The following is a 17,030-nucleotide window of genomic DNA, read 5'->3' on the forward strand; positions in this document are numbered from 1 at the left end:
TTTAGTTACAATGATATAGTTTTTCTATGGACAGCCTGGATGCAAACATTTCAGATACTGTTAATCTTGTGATTATTTGGGGTAGATATAATAGTCATACTTGTAAGAAAGGATGTACTCCCTATTTCACTGTTTATATATAACTTTGCCAGTTATTTCAAATTGCTAAAATACATGGTAAAATTGAACAGTAAAGCAAAAATCAAATCAAATTTTAAAAAAAACATACTACATCTATATTTAGGTCCCTGCTCTTTTTATGTCTCTTACCTCATTCTTTTGTGCTCCTCTCTTGTTCACCTGATTGTTTCTCTTATTTTGTCAACTTTTCGTAAAAAACAAAACAAAACGTTTTCTCTTTGTATTTTATTATGTTGCAGCCTCATTTCCACCATTGTTGTTAAAATCTTTATACATGTATTTCCTGACTTGTTTTGTATATTTTCTCATGTGAAATTAAAGGAAAAAAAGATAAATAGCTGTTAGGATAGTTCTTAGTCATTTTGCTAACTGTCACCTAGGGGTGGATCTAAATCTGACAGTTATTTGCTCCATTAATTGATTCTTCATTTAGTCTTAATCTCATCAGAAAACAATGAAAAATGATTGATTCATTATAAAATAGATGCCATTTCATTGACTTGTCAGTTAATTTTCTGAATGTTGCAGCTGTGATAGTGATAATCATTACAGCTGCTCATAGATAAAATATTAATAATATTAAATATTAAAATAAGTCACTTTGTCTCATCCAGTGTATTAAACATTTTCTTTTATAATCAAGGTACTTCGAAACACCAAAGCAGTCTTGCTCACTTATTTGCAACATGTCCCACCAAAACCCACCTAGAGATATTATAGGTCGAGCTACTTCAGTAGAAGCAGTATAGCAAAGTTTACAGCAGCTGAGAAATTTCTGTTGTCTTCATTGTTTATTGTCATGTTGCCCAACCCCACTGTCACCATATTTGTAAATGTCACCATCAACACTGTTGTCACACAACAAGAATTAGCTTATGTGTTGTCATTCCTGTTTACAGCTAATTCAATACGTGCTATTCTGTGTGTTCTCAGGTTCCAATAAGAAGAGGAATCATAAAAACCAGAAGGTCAAGCAGCCGGACTATAAAGTAGCCTACGTTCAGCTGGTGAGAAGGCACACACACACACACACACACACACACACACTCATCGTCCTACTTCTTGTCTCTCCTGGTTGGTGTGTTGTCTGAGCAGCATTAGCTCATTGACTCCTGTCCCATACACAGTGGGAGGTGGAGACCCCTCCACAATAACTTTCTCTCTAACACCCAGCCCTCTGTGTTTTTTCTGTTTGTGGGGCTGCATTATTAAACACAACACCCAGGGGGGAAAGGGCATTTCGGGGTCCTTGAGCCTTCAGCATTTGTGTCGTGGATTATTTTTGAAGTGGGGCGACTTGCTGGGTGAGAGAGGTAAAACGGGTTAGTTGATGTTCCCCTATAGAGCCCTGAGGGGGCAGGCAGCCTTTGAAGGTGATCTCTCAAACTCACTCACACAAATCGTGGTATAACTGACACACAACATAGATGAACATCAGGGTGCACACATGCACCAAAAAGAGATAACAAGCACCGTACTTCTTACCTGCCATTTAAAATGTCTCATGAGAATGCCTCTCATGCACGCACATAATGTAGATGCACACAAATCACGCAGCCCTACCTTAAATCTCCCTCCTCTGTGGTTTGCACACTCTGGTTGCCCTCTGAAGAAAGCAACAGTCTGGGTTCTTGGAGGGCCTGAGGGTGAAAGGTCGTCTTTGGTTACATGCCAGAGTTATTACAGGAAATATTGAGATATGGTTATCACCTGGTGCAGCTTTCCTTTCTGTATTTGTGTGCCATGGATGGAATGTGAGCAGTCATTTGCACTTAGTGTATGTGTGCGTTTGAAGGGACACTCCCGGTGGTGGCGTGCCAGCCTAGACTCCCTCATCGGGTCACAGTGGTTGCCTTCACACCTGTGTTTGAGGTGAGCTTGGGGTCAGGAGGGCCCATTCCCTGCACGTCTTGCCAATGTTTGAAGTCGGTTACTCTTTGAAATCAAACAAACCTCCCTCCAAAATGTCAAAAAAGTCACTGTTTTAATGCGCCTTTGATGCAGACGTGAAAAGCAAGGGGCCTTTGTTTTTCGCCTGCCGTTTTGATCTTACCCAGATAAATCAACAGCGGTGTAGACGCTTGTTTACGCCGCGCCGCCCACCCGACTGGGAGCCATCAATCTTGAAACGGATGAATAATGAAAATTGTCTAAACACGACAATTTGAAAGAGGATACATAATTGAAGCAGCCATGAATCTTTTAAAGGGGAGACTTCCTCTTGTCTGACACCAAGGAAGTGGCCTGTGATTTTGTGTGCGTCTGGAATTCCTAGCGGAGTCAGTAGGGATGCTTCTGTCTCACCAGATGCACACGACGATGATAGGTGTGAGGATGCAGAACAGCGGACACACATACACACACATCTGCGACTGTGACATATGTGCATCAGTCATGCATGCACAGCCCCAGAGGACTGATGTTTTTCCTTAAGTGTCATTCGCTCTGTAGTTGCAATCACGCTGCGGTTTCTGAAGTCATGCTCATTTGACGGTGAACAGCGGGCAGAAAAAACTCAGATGCAGGCTCTTCGTGCGTAAAATGGCTTGATATAAAACCGAATATCCGGCCTATTTCTCTGGCAGGTTTTTGGAAAAAACATTCTCTCTCAGCTCCCTTTCCTACCTCACTCTCTCTCTCTCTCTCTCTTGTGTACGCACACACACTCACACAAACTCACACACACAGAGCCCCAGAAAACCCTCCTTTCTTTTGCAGCGGTGGGTAGAAAACAAGATTGTTCCTAATTGACTCCACATGTGGGAGAGTGTTCTGTGGGTCGATGCTCACACCGCGGTCCCCCCATTCTACCCTCATCCTTCCCTCTCCCCCTGCTCCCTCCATCAGCTAATATTGCAGCAGTAATACGTTTGCTCTCCCTCTCTCTCTCTGTCACATTCCTTACTCCTGGTTTGCGGTTGAGGGGAGGCCTCCCGTTAGCGGGGTTCCGTGACGGCCATTTTCCTCAGGCTTAGGGGGGGACCCCAGTAACGGGGGAAGAGATAGCGTCTGCATGTGTGAAATGTTCACTGTGTGTGGGAAAGTGTATGTGTGTGTGTGTGTGAGGGGCTCGCAGAAGGGAGGTGACTAAGGGCATGATGGAGTCATGCCAGAGCAGGGAGGTCCAGAGACGGGGCAAAGCCATCAGGGGGAGGGAGAAGAGGCTGTGTGTGTGAGTGTGTGTGTGGGGCAGAGTGGTGGTACTGGTGGTGGGGTGACAAAAACACCAGTGCAAAATGAAAAATCTTGAGTCTATCAGACTGCTTTTAGGTCTGGCTGCACATCAGTGGGACTGGTGTGTATGGAGTCAGACTGCTTTCATGCACCGCTAAGACTAGCTGGGTCTAAAAGGGCTAACTCTAACCGCTATGCTCCGGGTAACACTTGTTTCCGATTTTCGCAGTCAACTCATACCGTTCCGTCTATTTGATGCTGTAAAGGGCTGATGTTGGAAAATCCAATTATGCATTGCACTTTTTGACCTCTGTTGTAGACATTACTTCATGTATAGTAGGTGTAATTAGATTTCTTGTCTGGTTCTCTACGCCTTTGTGTAACATTTTCCTCAGGTTTTTAAGAGATATTACAAGAGAGTATTTAGAAAGCAATTCACATCACCTTTATTATCAGGAAACCTGCAGCATTTTAGCAGCAAATCCTCGTTCATTGTTGACTTGAATGTGCCTGGTAGAGAAGAGGGCTTTTTTTTTTCTGCAGCCGATCACGTTCATAATGCATGTCAGACCCTGTGGTTTACCCTCATTAAATTCTCTTGGCCCATCTCACAGCTGAAGTGCACCGTGCCACCATTTCCAGTTAAACCTTGTTTCCTTCGAAACCCTCGTGAACCCAATCTGGTGCTGTTCATAAAAGAGAAAGCACTCCACTCCTGAAATTATAGTCATTTTTGAATGTTTTCAGTCATTGTTCGGCAGGATTATTGTCAGTCAAACATTTACGATAAAGTACTCTCTGCCTGGCATGCAAATGAAAAGGCTGTGGTGAGTTTTGGTCGGAGGAGGAGTTATTTTCTCTCTTTAGAGTGGCAGCTAGTTTGCAAGCGAGCTTTGCTGGCTGGTGCCAGCTGCAGCACTTCAGCGGGCTGAGTGCTCAGAGTGCATGTTGAAAGCTCCCGGAGGGTGACGCTGTGAATATATGAATGGGATGCCTGACCAGTCTCAGCATTTCTGAATGATCTAGTTCAGTGCCACATTGTGCTGTAAATGTCAAATGCATGCAATAAAAGGAGGATGTCCAATCAGCAGATTGTCTGCAGCTGGTTAGATTGTTCATCTGACAACATGCTGTATTTTAACATTGCTTAGAGGATTTCGAAAAATAACTTTGATTTTATTTGTTCATATTTAGTAACATCTGCAGTTCTGTGATTTAACCTCTACTGAATTTAAGTGGAAATATTTAGAAAATAGTGTTGTCACAATACCAAAATCTTTGTTTCGGTACCAATACCAATATGAATTTCGATACTTTTCGATACTCTTCGGTACTTTTCCTAAGGAAAAGTCCTTTTGGATGCAAACCTTTAGAACAATAAATAGTAGGGGTGTAACGGTACCAAAAAAATCATGGTTCGGTAAGTACCTTGGTACGGACGTCACGGTTTGGTAACTCAAATGTTCCACTAAGTTTGTGTTGTCTCGTGTTGTCTCCCTTTGCGATTCAGACTTTCTCTTGTCTTTTTTCACGTGCGCCAGCTGTGAATGTTGATACAGGTGTTGTCTTACACACCACTTGTGCAATCTGTGCTCCAGTAGGAACAAGAAAGGCGTTTGTGTGCATAAATGAGTAAAATAAATTAATGAAATTAATGAATTGAATCAATTTCAAAGTACTGGTATTTTCCAAATGCAGTATAGTACCGTTTAGAATACTCTAGTACCGCGGTACTATTTTAGTACCGGTATACCGTGCAACACTATTAGAAGATCATATTTAGAACTTATTCCTGTCCTTATTTTTCTAATTGAATAGGAGACGTTGGTTAGCTAGTGAGCAAAGTTTCTACATCATGTTCTTGAGAGACTGTGATGATCTCCATGTAAAGAAAGGAATCTCAGACATTTTCCTCGAGTTTTTCAGAGGAGGTCAGAAGGGAGGAGCAGCAGTTTATGTTCTTTGTGTGTTTAGCGCCGCATGGCACGTCCAGGCACCTGTGGGATGCTTGCAAGCATTTAGCATGAAAATCCTCATCAGCTAACTGTTATTCGACAGCCTGTGCAGGCCTAATAAAATCACACAGAGATGAGGAGTGCATGTGCATCAACAGTCGTCTGGGCTCGCTGCTGAGCATCGTCCTAAGTCTGTCCTTTTGTGGGGCGTGGCAGCCCAGAATCCCACACAAGCTCCATTCAAGAGCGTTTATCTGCAGACAAAAGCTCACTTCATACAGTCAGAGGAGAGTCTGCATCAGGGCACAAGTAGTGAAAGTAGATGATGAGTGAAAACTTTGCAGCAGAAGGGAGAGCAGGCACACAGATGGTCTAAGGTGTTGTCACGATGCCGACCTTTAGCTGTCATGAGGAGGAGCAGCCAGTTTTGTTTACACATAAACCAGTGATGTCACTATTTTGATAGTAGTCACGATCTAGTTCCTCACATCTGAGGACAGCTTAGATCCATTTTCACACATCTTTAAATTGTAATTTCTATAGCTTTAAAATATTGAGGTCTGTTTCAGAGGTTGTTTTTACTCCCTTAAGTTGTCCCTTTAGCCACTAGTGGCACTTTATTATGGGGTGAAGTTTTCATAAAAGTAGTAAATAAGGTGTCATGGTTTCTCTCCAGTGCCGGGTCACTGGCAGCAATGCAGCAAACCAGTTGCACCAGTCAGATTGCTCGCCGCCTTAAAGCAACGTCCTGACCTGACAACCACAGAACAAAACAAGATATGGGGTTGGACCAACAGTTGTAGAATAAGTGGTAGCTTCATTCAAATTGCTCATTTCCCGTGTTTCTTTCTGTCGCTTTCTCCACCCCCGCCCAATCCACGAGGAAGGCATCACTCGGAGTGAACGAGCACGGGGAGTGAGAGACAAACAAACAGAGGCAGAGACTGAGTGGCAAACATGGAGGAGTTGTGACACAGCTGAAAAAGGGGGGAGAGAGGGAGAGAGAACGAAACAGCTGTATTGAGAGTGATTATGAGAGGGAAGCTGTGGCCAAGTCTGGCTCTCCTCTCTGTTTGACTGACACTAGATGGCAACGTTTTGCTGCACAGCTTCTCTCTCTTTAGCCTCCCTTCATCTCCTATCTGTTATTGACTCCTTGTTGCTTAACAATAGACCCTCAAGGCTTGTGTGTGTATATATTTGACTGTGTGTATCTGGCAGGGCTGGGGGTGGTGGTGCAGAGGGGTACGGGATAGGGGGGTGCAAACCCCTGTGATCCCCCCTCTCCTGTTCCTGAAGTCCAGGCTCTTTGGAGGTGGAGGTGCTGAATCAGGCAGTCAAGCGAGGGGGGAAATCTTGCTTATCTGTGTGGAATTTTATTATTTTCAACTATTTGGATCATGATGGTTCCTGCTCTCCTTCCCTCCCTCTTCCTTTCTTTCCACCTTGTCACGCAAACACAGGCTTTCCTCCAACAGCCTTGTCTGTCTGTCTGTCTGCCGCTCTGCTTCCTTCCCTTCCCTGTGCTGCCTCACCCTTGCTTATCACGCCAATTAACATTTTTAACTGCTACCACTTTTTCTCCACTGCTTTCTTCTCTTCTGCATCTGTCTCATTTTTCTCTTTCACACAGGGCTGGACAGTTCATAACATGAAAAAAATGCAATATCAGCTCATACCACTAGTTTTTCTTACATGACAATGTTTCTCCTGTCTGCTGGGCTGTTTTACGGTAGCCTATAATGTAGTAACTAGCTGTTGTTGACATTTGAAACTCTACTCTTCATAGCAAATGGCATCCTCTTATGTTTACCTTGTAGGCATAATTAGTTAAAAACAATTATAATGTAAAAGTAGCCAGAAGGATCATATTCTAATAACTAGGCAGTGTCTTATACACTGCCTAGTTATTATATATAACTACATTGAAGTTATATTGAAACAAAACACACAAAGACAAGAGGACCATGAATTCAGGGATAGAACATTACAAAAGATGGTCATATTTGTGCCATATAGTGTTGAGTTTTGATAATAGACTTTATATTAGAGCTGTACAAATTGTTTTATCGTCACTGCAGTGTCAACTTGTGCGATAAACACACTGCAAAACACTGCAGTATTGCACTCAGGTGGTTTGAAAGAGTATCAGTTGAAAACTATGCTTTACAATGTAACATGCATTCTTTGTTAATGGTGCCTTTTCAGTTTGTTCAATAAAGGAATATTGGAATTAATTTCCTTTCTTTCTTTTTTTTTTTTTAATTTAATCAGCAATTTGTTGTTTTTTTAACAGTATTTGAAAGCAGCAGAAAGGCAGAACTAAACAAACTTTAATCTATTTATTTCAAGTAATATCTAGGGCTGTACCCAAATATTCGGATATTTGAATATTCGTTTCTATGGGTAGATATTCGTTATGAAAATTTGGCATTCGATATTCGTTTTTTTATTTACTTTTTTTTTTTTTAAATTTTTTAACATTTTTTTTTGGTGCTAAATGTAGTCTTTTTGTTGTTGGTAAATGTAGGTTATCAATAAAAAATAAAACTTTTAAATTGCATTGTTTAAAATGTGAAAATATAGTATAGCCTACCAACGGAGCTTGTGCGCACGGCACGCTTGAGCACATCCGTCTGAGGCTGTGGATCAATGCCAAGTTTTACCACTTTATCACTATTCTCTCCAACTTGTAGCTGTTTTTTCGTTATCTTTTGAATTTAATATGAATTATGGAACCGTTTTTGTCAATGTTTGTTTCCCCCGTTTTGTACAATAAATTATTGTTTAAAGTTTCAACAAGTTTCTTTTGGAGTGCGTGACACAAGTGTGTTTTGAAAACAGCCGCGGACTGTCACCTGCTCAACGCATCAGTACCTTCAGATGCCATGACAGTAATAGCCAATAATGTCAAAATATCATTTACAGACCAATTTAACAGACGATCACTGCTGCCCGACCCGCAGGTCCATTTGCGGGTCCCGTGGGTTACGGGTCGACCCGCGCATCACTACTCAACTCAGTTTATAAATGCTGTACACAACAGTAAGGCTATAGACATTATATTCTATTCAGGCCCGCAGAACCAGCAGCGCATCGGCTCTACAGTGCACGGCACTGCTGATTAACCATTTTATTGCAGCACAGAGTGTCTGCCAGCAACAAATTACTTGCAGAGGCTTCCTACAACTTGTTTCAGCGGTTCCAATTTAATCAGAAGACAAATTAAACAGGATGACTAGCCAATGTGAAAATCAAAAGAAAGCATAGAATAATGTACTGAAGGAGACTGTTGTGCCATTACATTTTTTTGTGGTTTGAGAGCAAAGATCCGGTCGCCGCTGTGCAAAACTCCGCAATACAGTTAGGTCCGAAAAAACCCAGGGTCCGGGGAAGCTAACAGAAGCCAACAGTAACCGATAACAACCTCTGTCGGTCACGTGACCCTTGTCATTCTCACTCAGGACAGGACAGAAACAAAAATGTCAAACATTACAGAGGGACTACTGCCGCAGTATCAAGGTTAAAAAAAAAAGCTTTGAAGGGACATCAAAAATGAAAACAAAATTAGTCTGAAATCAATAAACCATGCTGATGAAGATGAGGATGAACATTTATCAAACCCTAGCTCTGGCAAAATTGTGCTCAAATCTGATTAAGGGACAAATTGTATTGTTTCTAACTTTAACAGATATAAAATGATGCTGTCAGTCAAAAGCACATACTGAATATCGATCAATGTTCTGCTGCACACATATTTGTACAATCACCTTAAATATCACCACAAAATACAATGTAATACAGCGATCAAGGCCAAGTAAACTTTGCCAGAAAATCTAACAGAAGATCTCTGCTCCCTAACTGCACAAACTAGAGCTATATTTAGGGCATCTCCATGTCCACTGAGCTCTTGTACAACCAGTGACATTTTATTAACATGTTTTTACTAAGAATTGAGAGAAATACATTTATTATCAGTTCTTAGTGAGAAAATCACGCCTCTCCTTTTATCCCGAGTCATGCAGCTCCACTTTCACTTAAACATATCTGTCAGCTTTCTAGGCGTATAAATCTTCGGAAGGAAGGAATGGGCTGATACGCTAATTAGTGTGTGTACATATATACGTGTGTGTGTGCACACACGTGCACGTATACTGGTGGTAAGCCTAATACAAGGAGAAGCTTTTCCTGGCAATCAAGCTTCGCTGAAATGCCCCCCATCTCCCTACGTGTCTCCTGATTTGGAAAATTCACTCCTAAGTAAAACCCTGTGTGTGTGTGTGTGTGTGTGTGGTGCTGTGTGCGAGTGTATGTGTGTATGTGTAGGTTTCATAAGAGCTCAGTGGAGAGAGAACATGAATTATAGAGAACAGAACAGAGCAGGGTCTTAGCCATCCGGTTTGGAATCTCACACGCAAACCTTTTTTTGAATGGCTTTCGTCTAATTTTATAACTGCGCCGCAGATTTAGCACCATGACAAGTGTTTATTAGAGATTCATGTCAAGAAAAACAAAAGTGGGACAAGTGGGACAAATGTCTGAAGAGAGTACAGACATGTATGCAACATCAAATAAATGGTGCAGTTCAGGTACACAGTTGGATCTGTAAGTCTCATCCTCTCCCTCTCTGTCTCTACATTTCTGTCTGCATGTTTCCTTTGTAGTTTGCGATTGATCCTCACTTTATCTCTCCTCGCAGCATCTTCTCTCATCACCCTCATTTCCTCCCACATTTCCTCCAGGTTCCCCTTCTATTTAGATAGCTCTGGCAACACACACATACAAACGTGCACACGAGCGCGTGCTCGTAACCTTTCTTGATTACCCCTGACCTCGTGACCTGTAATGACACAGCTGCCACTTTGATCAGCCAATCACCATGCGGCGCCACCCAGGTTCTCTGCGGGGTTGCCACTGGCCTGATAAAGCCCTCTGATAGGCCCCTGCTGATGCATTTCCTGTTTTGGTATGCTTCTTCATTTTTTATTTTCTCCACCAGCTGGTCCCCGCATTCCTCAGAGTCAGGGAGGGGGCAGGGGCATTGCCTGGATGTTTATGTTGCATGTGCATGTAGGGGTGAGTGAGTGTGTGTTTGTGTGCAAGAGTCTAACTGTGTGTTTGTGTGAGTGTGTATTTGGTAGCCTAGATAGTTGGGTCTAGGACCAAGAGGGGGCGGGGGAGGTGGAGGAGATGCTTGAAAACTGGGGGGGGAGGGTATGTGAGGGTTGTTTACATGCGTTGGCGAGAGAGAAATGGGGTACATTGTGGGGGTTGGGGGGGGGGGGGGGGGTAATGACATAGATGGAGGGGATAATGATAGTGAACAGCTGTTTATGTGTGTGTATGTGTGTGTAATGGGGGTGGGTGGTTGAGATAGGCAAGGGGTAGGTGTGATTTGGCTTTAAGGTACAGAGGTTGGGTTGGCGTCTGAGACAGAAGGCGATATGATTCACCATTTGTTGGTCATTATTGCTAATATGGACAGATTTGGTCGTGTTGTTCTTGGTTGGTGCTGTCATTGTTGTTGTTGTTGTCCTCTGAGTGTCCAGTTCAAGACCAGATGGATGTAAACGTTTTTGTGGGTGGCTGGGTGTGTATTTAGATGGTGATGATCTTTTCCTGAGGGCTCTGTTACCAGGGTCCAATGTCTCCAGTAGCAGGCTGGGAGCAGACATGTCCAGGCATGAAAACTACCACGCACACACGCACACAAACACATGCACGCTCACACGCACATTTTCTCACTCACACCCTCTGTTTGTCTCCGGGCAGAAGTATGCACGAATGTATCACTGGACGCCCTGCACCAAGTGTGTCAGAAGGTCCCTGTGAAAGATCTTGAAGTATTTTCAGTTGACATCAGAGCCCGTGTTCCTCCACCTGCCTGACTCTTGCTCCTTCTCTTTGTCCCACAAAGCACGTACACACCAGAGCTGGGGACGTTTAGGTACTAGACAATGACGTGAGTTGTTGGAACGAATTTAAGCAGTCGAATATAAATCAAATAGTAAAAAAAAACCCCACTAATCAAATACCAAAATCACTATTCAGTTGGGTATAATTCATTTTAATAAATTTGTTGCCACCGTGTCCTAACAGAGAACAAGCGTCTGACTATCGTGTCACATCGGACACTCTCTGTCCAGATACTGAATCCCCGAAATATGTACTCCTGTTACATCATGTAAACAATCCACTGTACCTCTCAGCTGTGTGCTCGAGGTAACTGCTTAAAAGATGGGTGAGTAGGCTACTTGCTATCTTCCTACGTTTGTGACTTTTAAACAGTAAACACACATTTTATATTGTGATATTTACTGAATATGACATACAACATAGCCAACGGAAAATAGATCATTAGTGATGGTCATTTACCTCGATCAGGCGTCTTTAGCTAACCAGAAACTTTCAGCCCCCTGATGATCTCCCTTCATCCAGCTGCTACTGTATTTAGGTTTTTGTAGTGAAATGAGGAGGTACGGGAAATCTTGCCAGGCCAGACAAAAATCTTTTTCAACACCAAAAATAACGGTAATAATAATTACTATTGAGCCAAATTTTAATGCCAAAGCCATGTTTCATGTGTTTTAGTGCAGCCAATTTAATCACTGTTAATTAATAATCATGATGTAACTGGTGATGTCTAATCCCTGGTAATTATTTTCGTTAGCAATTATACGAGACTGAAGTTGTGCATTAAAAAGTAGAAGATAAGAAATTAAGTTTGAATGGGATTATAGAGGAAGATTGACAGCTCTAATGTGAGTTTCTGTGCATCTTGGTGCATTTGAATTTCTGCACTTTTCTCATTGTATGACAGCATTAACAATAGCATAATTATTAATATCTATCATAGTAATGTCAGATGAACTGACTTTACTTCCATTTCATTAAAGCACACACTGATGCACCAGTACAACTTTCTCCGCCTGCCAGTTCCTGATCTGATATAAACTCTGCACTTGAATAAGGTATTGGCGAATACCAAATACCAATCCAATGAAGTACTATTCTAAAAATGTTTATATATATTTTAAAAGATTAAATAATGCCTGGCTGCACGGAACTGATTAGGACCCTATGTGGATGGCTGTAACTACACATCATGTCTTTGCAGCCTCATTATTTTAGGGCTGTGCTCAAATGTTGTTTTATATTGTAACTGTATTGTAAGTTTAAAAAAAATGCTTTGAACATTTTTAGAACAGTGACTAAGAAACATGTAAAGTTACAGCCTAATCCTTTAAATTTCGATGGACTAAAGCCCCAGTTTTGATACTATTTATGGTCTGCATCGTTACAGCAATAGCCATTAAATGCATTTACTTTTAGAAATGAACTCTATAGATAGTAGTTCTTATTGGTAGTGGCGAAGTCCACCATCTCCGTCATGGATTCAGACTGCCTACCTAAGCATGAGGAATTTACAGGAAAACAATGCATTCATGCAATTCATGTATTTGTCAATGTTGTCTTGTTGATAACTGCCTCAGTCTTGACTGTTGAGTCTCTTTACATGAAAGCAGAGCTGTATGAAGTTACGGAATATTTTACCGCTGCTACCTTACATTTAAAGCGTTCAACTGGCAAAACACTGCTTTTATTGTCAAGCAGTCACAGGAGACACAATGCGGTTGTCGAAATGTGTCTACGAAACATTAACCATTTGTTTTTACCTCCACGTGGAAACGTGTAATGCAATGTTGGATGTTAGACGTGTTCTATTTGCATACATTTGGATTTGCACGGGTCAATTTAAAAAAAAAAAAAAAGTCGATTCAGGTGGATAGAAAATCCATAGGACTGCTTAGTCTCGGTCAGAAAGACTTCCAGACTCTGCTTCGATGTAGAATAGAAATAATGACATCAGCTAATCAGTGACAAAGATCAGCATTAGCATAACTGAGACTCTACATATGCATTGCAGCCCCGTATGTTTGGCCCAACTATAAAATGACCACCAGTGCTAAGTCAAGAATGAAACAGCAAGCAGTTAATATCCCCATGTAACCTTATACATACATGCACACAAGACATTGCCTGTAAACAGTGTCCAAAACATTGCCTGTCTCCATCATGTGGACTGTAGGCCATTATTGTGTCTGCATGTCATTCATACATGGAGACACACACACACACAAACACACACTGCTGCAAGCCAAAGCTGACCAAGTTATTTGGCTGTTGCCGAGCTGTGGAGGAGATGTCATTGTAATTGGAGGGAGGGCCGGGGTCGTGACCCTGAATGAACCCACAGCAGGATGCTATTGGTTAGTGGTCGACTCACTGCCACTTATCTGTCTTTTACTGAGAGAGATGATTTTACTTGACTGTTTCTCTCTGCTGTTATTTTGCTAAATGCCTCTCAGGCTCTCATGTCATCTCAACAGTTTGACTTCTTTACCTGACTTTTTTTTGACTGTTTTATTATGTTTTCATACATCTTCCCATTGAATCACCCTCATCTCTCTGCCTGTCCTGAGGGAACAGTCCAGCTTTATCTATCTTTCGGTGTTGACTTTCCTCATCCCTTCACCCTCTCTTCTTCTCACTCTATCTCCATCTCTGTCTCTCACTCTTCTGTTCCTGGAATGGGTTTTACCAGGAGGTCTGGACAGAGGCATAACTGGGCAGAGTATGGTGTGTGTGTGTGTGTGTGTGTGTGTCAGTGAGACAAAGTGAGAGTGAATGTGTGGCCCACCCAGGGGCCTGGCATTTGGAGCTGTTTACAGTCATCATACTACATCTCTTCTCTTCCTCTGCCCTCGTCCATCGTCTTTCCTGCCTCTCCCAGTATTCTCTGGCGATTTCTTCTCTGTGATTGCAGATAAAATAAGCACCCATAGATAATGTAATATTAGGCTAAGAAACTAAGGAGTAGAGATCAACAATATGAGCACAGTCTTCTCTGTAGGTGTGGGCATACAATCTGACATCAACTGTTGGACTGTATTGGAGTGGACTGATACAGCTGATCTTTGTAGCTATTAGGGCATTGGCAGATTTGGTGTAATTACTTGAGCGCATATCCAGGTTTCTGTCTTTTAGCCTTTCAGAGAGGGGAGTCATTACTGTGGTTGGTAACAGAGGTGTGGACTTGAGTCAGACTTGAGTCACAAATCTGACTTCAGACTCCACTTGGCAAAATCAAAAAATAAAAAAAAGTATTGCAGCTTGGACTTTAACACCAATGACTCATGACTTCACTTGACTTGAGCCTTTTGACTTGAAGATACTTGATACATTCCCTCAAGCCAAAGATGAAAAGGTGTGTTATTTAAAAAGTGTGCCGTGAATCAATTCATTTTCCTTAATTTCCTGAATCACTTACATTAATGCTATTCATTCCCAGTAAGTCGAGACTTTGAACCAGTCCGACAGCCTCAGACATAGTTGCAGGAAGAAAAAAGAACTAATGTAACCTTACTGAGCGCCAGTTGGAAAAAAATTAAACCAAAGATAATTTGGTTTGTAACAAAACCTATGCCGTTGTAAAGTAAATACAAATTTTAAAAAGCATTCATAATTTTTGTAAATTTAATATATTATTATTCTGTTGTTACATTGGCATACTATTTGGTGAAGGGTGCATTATGGATTGTTTATTCCTCAAAGGAATAAACAATCCACGTGTACGAGTACGAGTACGAGTATTCCTCAAAAATTGAGAACTTGGGACTTGATTTACTTGTTGTGACTTGCAAAACAGAGACCTGGTCCCACCTCTGTATACAAGACACAAGAGGACTTTATAAAACTGCACCAAGTCTGACAGCAGCTTTAACATTTCACTAAGCATACCTAACTGTCTGATTGGGGACAACCTCTTTAACTGGCTGTGAAGACAAACTTCCTTTTGTTAGTCAGGGAAAAGATAAACGAAGGAACAGTCATGACGACAGTGACAGTCAGTACCTTTACATGCAGCTTGAGAAAATCGAATTATTGGCTTAGTCCGACTGAAATTGGACTATCCATAGCTCGACTAACACACCTAGATAATTCGATTGAAAATTGAACTATTGCTGCATGTATCCACTTAGTCCGACTGGAGTCAGACTCTGCGTTCTGCTCATGCACCGCTTTTTCTTTTGCGGGCTTTCACCCGGAAGAATGAGGAGATGACGTAGCTGCAGTTCAGTATATAGCAGTGCAGTAACTCCTGGAAAAACAAGCAAACAACCAAACACCATGGCGACCGAGAAGCAGAAGATGCACGAGGAAACTACATTCATGCTCCGCCATCTTCATTCGTCGTTAGCTTCCTCTTCGGGTCAGCCGGAAATACGTAGTTCAATACGCACTACATTGAAAAGGACACAGCACTGCCTATCGAGGCGGAGTCAGATGTAATTGGTCAGAAATTCGATTTTCTCTTCTGCATGTATACTCAGACAAGATGAGAAGTCCGACTTGACTGATTAGCTGAGCTTTGAGCTTAGCTCGACTACTGTGTGCATGTAAACGTACTGAGTGTTTGAGGAGCCAGCTGCACCTCATTCTTTGCTGGACACAGTCATGATCTGTTTGGAGACCAGTAACAAGGAAAACAAAGCACAAGATGACAAGAAAAAAAGCATATCAGTAAGTATCACTTAATGTGTGTTTTGTTTTAATCTGGTGGAAGGATTTTTCAGTCAAAGTTGAAACAAAGATATGAAGGGTTAAAATGTGATTTGCAGTCCCTGCCCCAATAGAACTGACACCAAAATCTGGCTCCTCGAACGCTGTCATTGTCATCATGACCGTTCTTTTTTTAACCTGTCTTTTGTATTTTCCTTGATTATACTTCTGTTGGTTTGTTCAGGTAAGACTTGTATAATTAAAAACAAAATCAGTTGGTCCACCTCCAAGAGAAATGAGATGCAGTTTGCTAGAACAGGGCATGTTATGTGAACTAATTGCAAGAAACAGCCCCAAAAACATTTTCATGTTGTCCATTGTTTGGTCATTTTTTCATATGATTTTATGGGCACAAGGAGACGGATGTTGACATCAGATAGCCAGCAGTTACTCATGCTTGGAAAGGCAAGCATAACAAAATGAACCAAGAGCAAACCACAGCCAGCACTGATCACTCTAGTCAGCTCTTTCCTTCTTATCTGGTATGATGACCAGAGATGCTAAATTATGTCAAAAAGCGCAGACAAGTTCATAATGCTCCGTTGAACTTAAAGGAACTGAAATAAGATTTGCCCCCATGTTCCTCAGCTGCCAAAATCCGTAATCTTGCAGGATGACAGGTTGCCAAAACCCTGTCCAATAAACAAGCTACTTGTGAGTCCATCTGACTTTAGTTTACAAGCCCCGGTTCACTTGTAATTGGCCAGTGTGAACTTAAATGAACCGAGAAGAAAAAATGCAACAGCGTTTTCATCTGTGGCTGAGACCAAAGAAAATGCACTCAGAAAGGTGTGATCACACCTTTTAAATTCACAGTCTGGCTGCTAAAGCTTGTTTGGAAAGATTATAGTAAATGCTCCTCCCTTGAGTTGAGTTGTCCTTGAGCAAGGCGTGTGACCTCCTCCAAATGGTCAAGTGGAGCTGGTCACTGGCCAGCAGCCGGAGAACGGTGGCTCTTTTAAGCAGTTGATGAGTTGCTGAAAAAGAGCATGCTGCAGTCAACATTTCCCTAGTTAAATAGGGTTTATGCACACACACACACACACACACACACACACACACACACACACACACGTATATCCCACACACTCAGCAGGGGGTTGCCCTCAGCTCTAATCCTGGTAACCTCATCACTGT

General features: G+C 41.9%; 1 protein-coding gene across 1 annotated transcript in view; it reads left to right on the forward strand.

Moving 5' to 3' along the window:
* mrpl23 (mitochondrial ribosomal protein L23) overlaps nucleotides 1-17,030 on the forward strand; it is a 46,307-nt gene that overhangs the window by 21,211 nt on the left and 8,066 nt on the right. Inside the window, exon 4 of the mRNA XM_033634070.2 lies at nucleotides 1,075-1,148. Within this exon, the coding sequence (XP_033489961.1) occupies nucleotides 1,075-1,148 (74 nt within the window). The remainder of the gene's footprint in view (nucleotides 1-1,074; nucleotides 1,149-17,030) is intronic.

The sequence above is a fragment of the Epinephelus lanceolatus genome, chromosome 5, assembly GCF_041903045.1.
Source record: "Epinephelus lanceolatus isolate andai-2023 chromosome 5, ASM4190304v1, whole genome shotgun sequence".
Lineage (NCBI taxonomy): Eukaryota > Metazoa > Chordata > Actinopteri > Perciformes > Serranidae > Epinephelus > Epinephelus lanceolatus.